Here is a 12,997-nt window from a genome sequence, read left to right on the forward strand (position 1 = left end):
AGATCAGCACAAAACCAGGGGGATGGAACAGGGGAGCTGTGTCAGGAGGGGAGGAAAACTCAAATCCTGGGGGAGTTTGTTTTCTGAGCTCTGACTTCACTTTGCATTTTGTGGATTTAACTCTTTTCTGTCCTTTCCAAAGAACTCTGGAGAGGTAAATACATGCCTGGAATTCAGTGTGGGTCTGAGTGCCTGAGGGAGTTGGGTCCTGCAGTGGTTAATGTGCCTCAGAGTGGGGGCCCCCAGGGGGAATAAGGTTTATCTTCCAATTCTTGTACTGATTCCTGGTGTTCTTGTGCAGGGTCCTGAGCAGGATCCACAGAGAAAAATAACAGATGGATTTCTTGTACCTTAAAACATTCCTGAACAGTATCACCTTTCCCTTTGGAAAAGTGGGTTCTGTTTCAGTTGATCACCATTGGTGTAATCAGTTCACAAATACCACTTACTTTTCTGAAGGTTTCTTTTTTATTCCCTTTTTCTTCCAACACACTGAGCTGCTGAAGAAATGTCAGAACAAGTGGTGGAATATTCTTTGTTTTTCCAAGCAAATTCTGTTGAGGTCTCTTGACTCCCCCTTTCCCAGACTCACCCTTGGTTCTGGATTTATCAGCTTCTTTCTGGAGCCTGAACTTGCTCCCCAGGGCCAGGTTTGGGCAGTGGTTTGTGCCCCTTGGGAGCTGCTGGGCTGCTCTTGTGCTCATCCATGGGGTGCAGCAAGTGCTGGAAAGTTCTGAGCCTGCCTTCCATTCTTCCCAGTCACAGCAGAGGAAAACTCCTCTAGGAGGGAGGTAAAGCTGAGTCTTGTGGTTGGCACTTGCAGGGCTGCTGAGCCTCCCCCAGGGCACTCTGGAAATCCCGTGTTCCTGCAGGACACAGAGAGTGGCCCTGGGAGGGAAGGTCACAGGGCAAATCACACCCCTGTGCTGATGGAATCCTGGGCAGAGCAAATCACACCCTGTGCTGATGGGATCCTGGGCAGAGCAAATCACACCCTGTGCTGATGGAATCCTGGGCAGAGCAAATCACACCCTGTGCTGATGGGATCCTGGGCAGAGCAAATCACACCCTGTGCTGATGGAATCCTGGGTACTGGGGAGAAATTCCTGGCTGTGCAGGTGGTGGGGGGTGCCCAGAGCAGCTGTGGCTGCCCCAGCCCTGGGAGTGTCCCAGGCCAGGTTGGACACCATGGCAGGGGTGGCACTGGGGGGGCTTTGGGGTCCCTCCCACCCAAACCAGTGCGGGATTCCAGGATGTGTGAGTGGGACTGGACTGGCTCCCCCTCAGGCCTCTCCCTGCTGGTGTTTCCAGCTGTTCCAGCTGTTCCTGCTGCTGTTGTGCAGCACAAACCCTGCAGGAGCTTTGGGCACACGGGGTTTGATTGCTGGGATTCCTCAGCAGGGGATGCAGCCCCTGCTCTGAGGGAAGGAGAGTGGCTGGTGCTGAAAGGACTGGAGCCTCTTCCAGGTCAGGAACAGCCCCCAGTTCCCTCCTCAGGATCCCTGCAAGATTCCATGTGGTCACATCCTGATCCAGAGCTCCAGGAGTGTTTGGACAATGGGACAGGGACAGAGAGGGGACTGTTGGGCTGTCCTGGGCAGGGCCAGGAGTTGGACTGGATGGTCCTTGTAGGTCCCTCCCTACCCAGGATATTCCATGATTTAATGGAAAATTCAGCTCCTTGGCACAGGTGTTTTCCAAAGAGCTGCTTGTTCCTGGAACAGGAAGGAGTTCCTGGAGTTAAACTCACCTTGGATCCCTGTGCTGCACCTGAGCTGCCACCTCAGGCCTCCAGGGCTTTGGGGTTTGCTTCCTAAACTGTTGCTTCAAAGAATGAGCCTGAAGAATTGGGAATAACATGAATGAAAACTGAGCCAAACCCTCGGCAGGAATCAGGTTTTACCTTCCCTTTAAAGAAAGTGCTGACTCAAGAACGTCACCCTTTGGTGTCTCCATGTGCTGGCAGAATGGAAGTGGGATTTCATGGAATTGAGAGCTCAAAACGTGAGGATAAGGGTATTAAATTGTCCTGCAGGCTCCCTCAAACTGAGATCAGTGAGTGGAAGAGAACTGATTTTGGGAATAGTTAATTCTGGCAGCAGCAAACAAGTGCAAACAGGAGGGTTGTTGTATCCCAGCCCCTTTAATTTGGAATCTGCAAAGCTCCAGAGCTCAGGAGTTTGGGGACACTCAGCTTTTGATGGTTTTTAAAATGAAAACAAATGTGGGTTTTACTCCCCTGCTTCTGTGACCCCTTCCACTATTTTTTGTTTTCTGTGAGATCCAAACCCAGCACTGGTTCTCCCCCCACTCATTAAATCGTGGGCTGAGGGAATTGGTCTGGCATCAAATTACTGAAAAGCAGAATGTGCAGGTGCCATTAGAGGTGCATTATCAAATATTCACTGATTAATATTAAATTATTATCACTTTAGTATTAAAAAAAACAAAAGCCCAACAGAATCAAGAGGGAAGGAATTTTCCCTTGGTGCAAACCTTTGCTTCCTCAGTGACCTGAATCCAGGGGGGCTTCTGCTGGCTCCTGTCCCATTGGAATCAGAATTCCTTCCTTTTTAGTCTTTTGGTGGGATGCACAGGTATTTGTGTATTCTGGAATGACATTATTGATAATAATGATAATTAATAGTTACTATTAATTTCTCTCACTGTTGCCTTGGTTCTGTGGGACACACTGAGTCAGCAGAATGTACAAAATTCCTGCTGCAGTTCCCTGCCCAGATCCTGAACTCCACCAGGAAAGAGGTGTTGGAAATAAACTGCCCTTTGGAATTCAGCACTTCTTATTCCCAGTTCCTGGCATTTGTTCAGGCTCTGTACCCCCTGTGGGAGCTCAGGGCTTGGATTTCCCTGGAGCAGGGTATTTTGTTGTGTTCTCCCTCCCCCAGCCCTGGCTCGGGTGTTTCCCAGGGGTGGGGAAGGTGACAGTGCAGTGACCTCGGCAGGGCTCTCCCTCTCCGTGTCCTTTGTGAACTGAACACACAGGGTGCTGCTGCAACAGGGGCTGCTGCCACAGCCTGTCACACCCACTGGCCTTTGTGTCCGGGCTGTCCTCCTTGGGAGGCATTCCTGGGAAAGAGGAGGGAGCTGGAGCGAGGACCAGGCTCTGCGGGGCTGTGGCTGTTGTGTCCCAGGGACTGTGGTTGTGCTCCAGCCACAGCTCTGCTCCTCCAGCATCCCTCCTGGAGCTGGTGCAGATCCAGACAGGTCCTGGGCAGGGACTGGGAGAATTCTCCTGGGTTTCATCCTTTCCCACCCTGCACAGTGGGAGCTGCACACACACATTGCTGTGATGGGAATCCCTGGAAAACACTCTGGAAGAGGAACATGGTGGGTTTGTTACCTACGGATGGGAACCAGGGACCTGAAGAGTCCTGGAACACCAGGGACTGTGAGTGCTGGGCAGGCAGGGATCCATCAGTCCTGGAAACCAGGGACCTGTGAGTGTTTGGAAGGCAGAGATCCGTCAGTCCTGGAAACCAGAGATCCATCAGTCCTGGAAAGCAGAGCCCTGTGAGTGTTGGGCAGGCAGGGATCCATCAGTCCTGGAAAGCAGAGCCCTGTGAGTGTTGGGCAGGCAGGGATCCATCAGTCCTGGAAACCAGGGACCTGTGAGTGTTTGGAAGGCAGAGATCCGTCAGTCCTGGAAAGCAGGGCCCTGTGAGTGCTGGGCAGGCAGGGATCCATCAGTCCTGGAAAGCAGAGCCCTGTGAGTGTTGGGCAGGCAGGGATCCATCAGTCCTGGAAACCAGGGACCTGTGAGTGTTTGGAAGGCAGAGATCCGTCAGTCCTGGAAAGCAGGGCCCTGTGAGTGCTGGGCAGGCAGGGATCCATCAGTCCTGGAAAGCAGAGCCCTGTGAGTGTTGGGCAGGCAGGGATCCATCAGTCCTGGAAAGCAGGGCCCTGTGAGTGCTGGACAAGCCGGAGCTGTGAGTGTGGACACGAGGCTGCGCCGGTGCCGGGAGAGCAGAAACCGTCGGTGCCGTGGGCATGGCTCAGGGCCAGTGAGGCTGCTGGCCATGCCCTGCTGTGCTGTACCAGGAGCCCTGGCTGTGCCCAGCTGTGCCAGGAGTTCTGGCTGTGCCAGGAGCCCTGGCTGTGCCCAGCCGTGCCAGGAGTGCTGGCCGTGCCCTGCCGAGCCGTGCCAGGAGCGCCGTTGAGCGATGCCCGCGGGCAGGGCCGGGTGTCGCCGTGTGTGTGCCTGAGGCAGCAAGTCCTTGCCGGGATGGAAGTGCTGGACTTGCCTGCTGGGGTCAGCGGGGGGGCACGAGAGAGATGATGGTTCACAGAATACCCTGTGAACTTTCACCCCTCTGTATGGAAACTTGTTTCAGGGTCAAATCCTTGTAGCCGCCTCCTTGCCACGGTCAGTGCCAGCCCTACTATTCACAACACTGCGGCCAGCGAGGCCTAGGTACGTAACTTTTAAGGAGTTTTTACAGTTCTTTACATCAAAGCAGATGTTTAAACTTTCTGTTAAGCTTTCACCATTTAACAACTTGTATTAATGCTCATTTGAAAGAATGTGACGACTGCTGCTGCTAAACTGGGGGGCTGAGCGCCTTTTTCCTTAAACACCCGAGGGGAAAGCAAAAGCTCTTTGTTCCATGTGGATTTGCAGAGTAGAACTTGAATGTGCAATTGCTCTGTAATGAACACAATTTGGAGAGGGTTTTTTTTTAGCCTTAAACACACCTGAAGAGCCCTGAATGTCCTGCCTGAATGTGCTTGTGTTCCGTGGGCGAGGAGGAGCTCCTGGCACGGCTGTGCCGGGCACACGGAGCACTGCCCGAGCTGAGGGGATCTCTGGGCTCACAGGGGCTGTGGAGCCAACTGGTTGTCGCTTGATGGAGCAGGTGTGTCTGGAGAGAGAGGGTCACCTGCCACCTTGGGCTCACCCCAGGGTGTTCCTCACTGTTCCTTTTGGCCAAACATCGATTTGTGTCTCGTGTGTCCGCGTGAGTTCCAGTGCCACACACTGGTTTGGGCTAAAAATCCACAGAGCTCAGGTGGATTTTTATTTTAAACTCAGTCTGTGAATGGTTGTTAGAAGCATTTTTTGGAAGCTCCCACTTGTTATTTCAAATCCCAGTGCTAACTTGAGGCCCTGTTTTACTTCTCTTTTTCTGGCTAGGATCAGTTCTTAAGAGCAGCCCCTGTGACTGGAGGAATGGGAGCTCAGCTGATGAGGAAGATGGGCTGGAGAGAAGGAGAAGGGCTCGGGAAGAACAAGGAGGGCAGTGTGGAGCCCATCATGGTTGACTTTAAGACAGACCGGAAAGGTAAGTCCTGCCTTACAAATGGCTTGGGCTCCTAAACCTCTCCTGGCTGGAGCTGGGCAGAATCTCCTGGCTGGACAAAGTGTTTCCTGGGTGGCTTCCCTGGAAAAGGGAGCAGCTTCTGGATTTTGCTCCTGGTTTGCCAAGCCCTGGGTTCTGCTTTGTCCTTGTGCCTGTGGACTCTGCCAGGTGTCCTTTGCCTTCCCTGACCTTCACCTTCCCTGTTAGAAGGTGCTTCTCAGTGGTTCCTGAATTAGGGATGTGCTCCAGTGGGATGCCTGGAGAAGGTACAGGCAGGGAAGCGAGGTGTGGAAAAGACATAGTAGCTGCTCTGGAGAAAGTGGCTGAAGCAAGAGCCAGGGCAGGGTGGGAGATGGAATAGCTGGATCAGTTTTCATCTGGGCAGAGGACAGGAGTGAGAGCCCAAACACTGTCACACTCAGGGACTTGGGTCTTACAGGTGCATTGTGGTTCCTTTTTGTCCCTCTTGTCCCTGCTGTTGCAGCTCTGCTCTGATCCCCCTGGGGGCAGCTCTGCTCTGATCCCCCTGGGGGCAGCTCTGCTCTGATCCCCCTGGGGGCAGCTCTGCTCTGATCCCCCTGGGGGCAGCTCTGCTCTATCCCCTCCAGGCAGCTCTGCTCTGATCCCCCTGGGGGCAGCTCTGCTCTATCCCCTCCAGGCAGCTCTGCTCTGATCCCCCTGGGGGCAGCTCTGCTCTATCCCCTCCAGGCAGCTCTGCTCTATCCCCTCCAGGCAGCTCTGCTCTGATCCCCCTGGGGGCAGCTCTGCTCTATCCCCTGGGGGCAGCTCTGCTCTATCCCCCTGGGGGCAGCTCTGCTCTGATCCCCCTGGGGGCAGCTCTGCTCTATCCCCTCCAGACAGCTCTGCTCTATCCCCTGGGGGCAGCTCTGCTCTATCCCCTTGGGGGCAGCTCTGCTCTATCCCCTGGGGGCAGCTCTGCTCTATCCCCTTGGGGGCAGCTCTGCTCTATCCCCTCCAGGCAGCTCTGCTCTATCCCCTGGGGGCAGCTCTGCTCTATCCCCCTGGGGGCAGCTCTGCTCTATCCCCTGGGGGCAGCTCTGCTCTATCCCCTCCAGGCAGCTCTGCTCTGATCCCCCTGGGGGCAGCTCTGCTCTATCCCCCTGGGGGCAGCTCTGCTCTATCCCCCTGGGGGCAGCTCTGCTCTATCCCCTCCAGGCAGCTCTGCTCTGATCCCCTTGGGGGCAGCTCTGCTCTATCCCCTGGGGGCAGCTCTGCTCTGATCCCCTTGGGGGCAGCTCTGCTCTATCCCCCTGGGGGCAGCTCTGCTCTATCCCCTCCAGGCAGCTCTGCTCTATCCCCTGGGGGCAGCTCTGCTCTATCCCCTGGGGGCAGCTCTGCTCTATCCCCCTGGGGGCAGCTCTGCTCTATCCCCTCCAGGCAGCTCTGCTCTATCCCCTCCAGGCAGCTCTGCTCTATCCCCCTGGGGGCAGCTCTGCTCTGATCCCCCTGGGGGCAGCTCTGCTCTGATCCCCCTGGGGGCAGCTCTGCTCTGATCCCCCTGGGGGCAGCTCTGCTCTATCCCCTCCAGGCAGCTCTGCTCTATCCCCTGGGGGCAGCTCTGCTCTATCCCCTGGGGGCAGCTCTGCTCTATCCCCCTGGGGGCAGCTCTGCTCTGATCCCCCTGGGGGCAGCTCTGCTCTGATCCCCCTGGGGGCAGCTCTGCTCTGATCCCCCTGGGGGCAGCTCTGCTCTGATCCCCCTGGGGGCAGCTCTGCTCTATCCCCTGGGGGCAGCTCTGCTCTGATCCCCCTGGGGGCAGCTCTGCTCTATCCCCTGGGGGCAGCTCTGCTCTGATCCCCCTGGGGGCAGCTCTGCTCTGATCCCCCTGGGGGCAGCTCTGCTCTATCCCCTCCAGGCAGCTCTGCTCTATCCCCTCCAGGCAGCTCTGCTCTATCCCCTGGGGGCAGCTCTGCTCTATCCCCTCCAGGCAGCTCTGCTCTATCCCCTCCAGGCAGCTCTGCTCTATCCCCTCCAGGCAGCTCTGCTCTATCCCCTGGGGGCAGCTCTGCTCTGCTCCATCCTCTGCTCACCTCAGGCCCAGCTCCAGAGGCAGCTCCAGCCCCCTCTCCTCCATCCATGGAACCCACACCTGTTTGCCCGTGGTCTCCTGTCCCTGCCCACAGGTAGAAAACCCATTTGGTGCAGCAGAACCATCCAGTTTGTTCCAGGCAGTGGTGCTGCTCCTTTGCTCAGGCCAGGGTGGTTTGGATTTAGATGAAAATTTTCCACCTGAAACACCCATCCAAGTTCTGACCATTATAAATCCAGGATGCACATCCAGCTGTGAGGATTTCTGATGGAATTATTCTGTGGAACAAAAGAACAGCTTCACTCACAGTGACTGCAGGACAACAAATGCCCACTGTGCTGCTCCTAAACACGTGTTTTCAAAAGTGGGAATCTTTATTATATGAAGTAGGTCACAACTGATACCAGAGCATGGAAATAGAATTATTACAAGGCCAGGCTGGACAGGGCTTGGAGCACCCTGGGCTGGTGGGAGGTGACCCTGCCCGTGGGAGGGGTGGCACTGGGTGGGCTTTAAGGTCCCTCCCAACCCAAACCATTCCATGGCTCTGGGATTTCAGGGCTTGTTTTTGCTCAGAACTGAGCTTGGAAGAAAACAAAGCAGGTTGGACTTGACCTTGGAAGTCTTTTCCAACCTCAGTGATTTGGGTATTCTGTGAATGACCAAACATCCTGTTTTCCTCTGTACAATCTTTGTGTGTCAAGGAATTAAAACCAAAAGATGCTGGTGGCAGTCACTGCCAAGGATTCCTCTCCCTGGCCTGTCAGTCACCTGCAAACAGGGATCACCTTGGTGGCAGCTGGGCTTGGCTTTGCACTGTTGTTTGGGTTTTAAGGATTTAAGGTGATGAGTGCAGCTCTGTGTGGTGGTTCCCACACAAGCTCTGCCTGGATGCTGCAGTTCTCTCTGTTGAGGCACCAGGTCTGTGGCACAGGAGAGGAGGCAGCAGCTGGACTGGGATTATCCATTTAGGACAAGCAGTTCTTCAGACGTTGCTGTTCTCAAATGATTAAATGGTTAAAAAGTCCATTTTTAAAAATTTCTGTGTAGAGTTTTAAAGCAAAGTCAGGAATTTTTGAAAGAAAGTCTGTCTGTTAATAAATAACCCACCCAGGTTTGTTCTGCAAGAGTTTTTTAAGACATTTTGAAACTTATTCCTCAAATAAAACACAATTCCTAGTGCCAGGAGTGTGCCAAGGAGCGACTCAGGAGGCTGCAGCTTGTTGGAAGTTCCTCGATGAGGTCCCAGAGAGCAGATGTGGAGTTGAGTGTTGGTGACTTGGAGTGACAGGGAGAGTTTTGATGTGGACAGTGAGAGTTCTCTCGTTGGTTTGGGTGTAAAATTGTGTGAGGGGGAAACCCCCTGCCCTTCCTTCAGGGATTGTGGTCTCCGAGGGGTTCGTGCCCCTTGCAAGGTCCCTGCTCAGGAGCTGCAGGAACAGTGTCTGGTGAGGAGGGAGGGACTTCCTGGCAGAGCACAACAAACCCAAATGCCACCCAGAAAAAAGCTGAAGGAACAGGAAGGCACTGGGAGCAATTGCAGTATCTCCCTGTCTTCATTCATGAAAGCCATTCCAGGAAAACTTGAGGTAAGAAACAAAGGAATGTGGCAGGGATGGTCTGAGAATGGCAAAATGCTTGAGGAGAAGTTGGAGTTTCCCTCACAGATGGGCACTGGCATTTCAGACATTCCTGACAATTCCTCATTTTAGTTCTTAATCTTGGAAGATTTTGCAAGGACAGATGTTGAGCTTTGCTGTTCCCCAGGGGCTCCCCAGACCCTGAGCTCCTGCAGCCCTTGGGGGCTGCTCCCACTCTCCTGCTTTATTTCCCAGTGGGATTCCACTCACAGGCTCAGGGCTGGGAATGTGCACACAGAGGGTGTTTGGACACTGGGAGATGCAGAGAGCTGTGATCCCACTGCTGGGGACATTCCTGGGCCATAGGGACACTTCCTGTGCTCCACCTGTGAACTGCAGACACAAATCAGAGTGGGAGGCTGTTCTTCAGTGTCCCTCTGGGCCATGGTTTGTCCAAAGACATGGAAACCCAGGTTTCTGTGGAACACCAGGGGCTCTCTGGCTTGTTTGGGCTGCTCAGCTTTCTCCTGCCCAGCTGGTTCAGTCTTCCTGGGGCCCTTGGGAGGAAAGTGATGTGTAAAGCAGAGGGGAAAATGCAGGATGAAAGGGAGGCTTTGACACCTCTGTGTGGAGTCTCCAGGTGTACCCCCTGATCCCTGTTGCTGCTTTGCCCATGAGAGCACAGGAACTGGGTGGGAGTCAGGAATGTAAACTTGACTGTTGTTCCCAGGGCTCGTTGCTGTGGGAGAGAAGGCCCAGAAGAGGTCTGGCCATTACGTGGTGATGAAGGATCTTTCAGGTGAGATGTTTTTCCCAAATCCTGTAGTTGCCCAAGGCTGCTTTGCCATTGACTCCTGGGCTGTGTGTGTGCAGGGAAGCACCCGGTGTCTGCGCTGATGGAGATCTGCAACAAGAGGAGGTGGACACCGCCCGAGTTCGTGTTGGTGGACGACAGTGGGCCCGATCACCGCAAGCACTTCATCTTCAAGGTGGGGCAGGGCAGGGCAGGGACACTGCCCACGGCTGTGTGCCCTCAGGGGCACCTCAGGGCAGGAACTTCATCCCAGGGCTGCAGCCCCTCTGCTCTGGCACAGGCTGGGAGAGCTGGGGGGGGTCACCTGGAGAAGGGAGTGATCCAGGGAGACCTGAGAGCCCCTTCCAGTGCCCAAAGGGGCTCCAGGAGAGCTGGAGAGGGACTGGGGACAAGGGATGGAGGGACAGGACACAGGGAATGGCTTCAAAGTGCCAGAGGGCAGGGCTAGGTGGGATATTGGGAAGGAATTGCTGGCTGGGAGGGCGGGCAGGTCCTGGCACAGGGTGGGCAGAGCAGCTGTGGCTGCCCCATCCCTGGGAGTGTCCCAGGCCAGGCTGGACAGGGCTTGGAGCAGCCTGGACTGGTGGGAGGTGTCCCTGCCATGGCAGGGGTGGCACTGGGTGGGTTTGGGGTCCCTTCCAACACAAACCATTCCATGACTCCATGAAATGGTGTTGCTGACGGCCATGGATGGGCTGTGCCCCCAGTGAGGAATTCCATGGACACCCTTCCAACAGGCTGTTTCCCATCCCCAGGTGAGAGTGAACGGCAACGAGTACAGGCCCACCTTTGCCAGCCTTAACAAGAAGCACGCGAAGGCCACGGCGGCCACGGCGGCGCTGCAGGCCATGGGCCTCGTACCAAAGGACAGCATGGTCAACACCACCATGTTCCGGAGTGCCTCCCACCGCTGAGCCGAGCGCCGCCCTCCGCTGAGCCGAGCGCCGCCCACCGCTGAGCCGAGCGCCGCCCTCCGCACGCCCGTCGTGTTCGCCCCTCCCGGGTTGTAAATACATCGGCAGTTCCCACCGTGTAAAAACTGTACAGGCACCCACAGGTTTTTTCTTTTGTACCATCCAAATGTATTTAAATCATACTTAGTTTTTGGTATGTTTATATTGTTTACATTAGTGATGTAATTATTTCTTAAACGACTAAATCTGAGGACAGACTCTGGAGGCATCAGTAGCGACCCCTCGGCTCCGGCTCCCGCAGCTCCCGCCCCTCCGGAACGCCCTCGCTCAGAGGGAGGGCCCTGGAGAGCACGGATTGTCCCCAGGGTCCCCAGTGGCCACCTGTGCCCCGGCACAGCAGGACGAGGCTCCAGAGGGGCAGGGGTGGCTCCTGCCTGTGCCCAACCAGTGAACTCACTGCCTGATGCTGATTGTACGGATTTGTGGTTCATGTGAATTTTAAACTCTTTAACAGATCTACAACTGGACTGGGGGGAGGGAGGGAGTAGAATGACGCTTCAATTGTTGTACCCAACTTGGTCAATAAAGCAGCACAAGTTCATAATCTTCACCCCTGGTTGGTAAGCAGTGATTCCAATGGATGCCAAGCCAGGAAACGGGAACTGCAAGATGCCAAAAAGCCTTCTGGAAGAAACGCAGTGTCAAAGTGGCTTTGTGAGGATTCTCAGCAGTCATCAGGGTGGCAGAAGCAGGTCTGGGTTTTTTACTGCTTTAGTCTATTACAAAGTAACTCCTTGGGCTTAACATTTCCATGAGGATCCTCTGCCCTCAAGGAGAGCCCAGTCAGACTTTGGGCTGTTGGATATTGGACTGGAGGTTGAAAGCTTTTCCTCTTTATCTTTTATTTAAGAAGTGTCAGTCCTTTACCTGCACACGCCTGGAACTGGACAGGGCATTGCACACCTCCTGCCAGACCTGAGCTGGGAGCAGGGTGCCAGGACTGCTGGACTGGCAGAGTGCAGGTGCTTATTCCAGAGATGTTTTGAGCTGTGTTACACCTGAGCTGGGTCTGGGGCAGAACAAACACAGTGAGGCTGCTCAGGCTTCATGGGAGGAATTCTGGTGCCTGGACCCGTGTGTGTCCTGTCAATGTCAGGGAACAATGTCATGTCCTTGCCCTGAAGGGACAGGGGTCGGTGTCTGGTGTGCAGCAGAGAAATGGGGTTGGTTTGGAGACAAAACCCCCTCCCAAGTCTGTCCAAGCGCTCTGGAAATGCTTCACTTGATCTTCATTTTCATGGACGTTGTTGTCTTGAATTAAACTTTTTTCCCTTTGGCTTCTGGCCTTCGGTCTCTCACTGAGTGTTTGGAGCTTCTCAGCGTGGCTGAACTGCCTGGAAGGTGTGAGATCCAGAGGACAGCAGGGAAGATGCACTGGAGTGCTGGGTGGTGGGTCTGCCTCAGCCCTGGGGTGCAGGATCCATCCCAGGGTCAGGGCTCTGACAGAGCTGAAGCCTCGGAGCTGCTGAGGGTTCTGTTTCATCCATGGCAGCTCCAGGTTCACAGCTGGACAGAGTCCAGTTTGGGAATGTACAATCCCCTGTCCATGTTCTGTTCCTTCCCTGCTGTCCCTGCTCCCCAGGGAAGGTAAAGACTTAAGTTCTCTCCCAGCAGCAGAGACATCCAGTCCCACTGAAGGCTCTGCTTCAGAAATGTGCTGGGGGTGAAAACAGAACCATGGAATGTCCTGAGCTGGGAGGGACACCCAGGACCAGCCAGTGCCCCCCTGGCCCTGCCCAGCACACCCAACAGTCCCCCCTGCCCTGTCCAGCACACCCCAACCGTCCCCCCTGCCCTGTCCCATTGCCCAAAGGCTCCTGCAGCTCTGGCAGCCTCGGGGCCGTGCCCACTGCCCTGGGGAGCCTGGGCAGTGCCCACCACCCTCTGGGGGAAGAGCCTTTGGCTGAGATCCCACCTGAGACGAGCAGGTACTGTATTCCCTGGACCTGGAGGGCACAGATCCAGTGGGAATGGGCTGGATCACAGTTCCTCTGACAGAGGCTGTTGCAGCAGCAAAGCCCTGGAGCAGAGGCTGGGACTGTGAAGAGTGGAGTGGAAGTGTCGCTGCCACACCAGCTCAGGCTCGATACCCAGGTATTGAGCTCCTGGCTGGCTGCTGTGAGCAGCCTGGGAAAGGGGTTTTGCCAAGAATTCCACCCATCCATGAATGGGTTGGAAGGACCTTAAAGGTTGCTTGGTTCCAACCCCCTGCCATGGTGGGGGTTCCAGTTCCAAACCAGTTACGAGTTCCTGCCTGGAGC

General features: G+C 55.2%; 1 protein-coding gene across 3 annotated transcripts in view; it reads left to right on the forward strand.

Annotated features, from left to right (window-relative positions):
- The window catches only part of SON (SON DNA and RNA binding protein), a 41,940-nt gene extending 29,927 nt beyond the window's left edge, over positions 1-12,013 (forward strand). For 2 of the 3 annotated variants that reach the window (XM_071567418.1, XM_071567410.1), the window contains exons 9-12: positions 5,153-5,300; positions 9,679-9,747; positions 9,822-9,937; positions 10,518-12,013. In XM_071567418.1, the coding sequence (XP_071423519.1) occupies positions 5,153-5,300; positions 9,679-9,747; positions 9,822-9,937; positions 10,518-10,676 (492 nt within the window). In that variant the 3' untranslated portion in view covers positions 10,677-12,013. Of the gene's footprint in view, positions 1-4,352; positions 4,433-5,152; positions 5,301-9,678; positions 9,748-9,821; positions 9,938-10,517 lie in introns of those variants that run through there. The other variant, XM_071567426.1, reaches the window with a different exon arrangement.
- The last annotated feature ends 984 nt before the right edge of the window (positions 12,014-12,997 follow it).

Source organism: Pithys albifrons, chromosome 1 (assembly GCF_047495875.1).
Source record: "Pithys albifrons albifrons isolate INPA30051 chromosome 1, PitAlb_v1, whole genome shotgun sequence".
Taxonomy (NCBI): domain Eukaryota; kingdom Metazoa; phylum Chordata; class Aves; order Passeriformes; family Thamnophilidae; genus Pithys; species Pithys albifrons.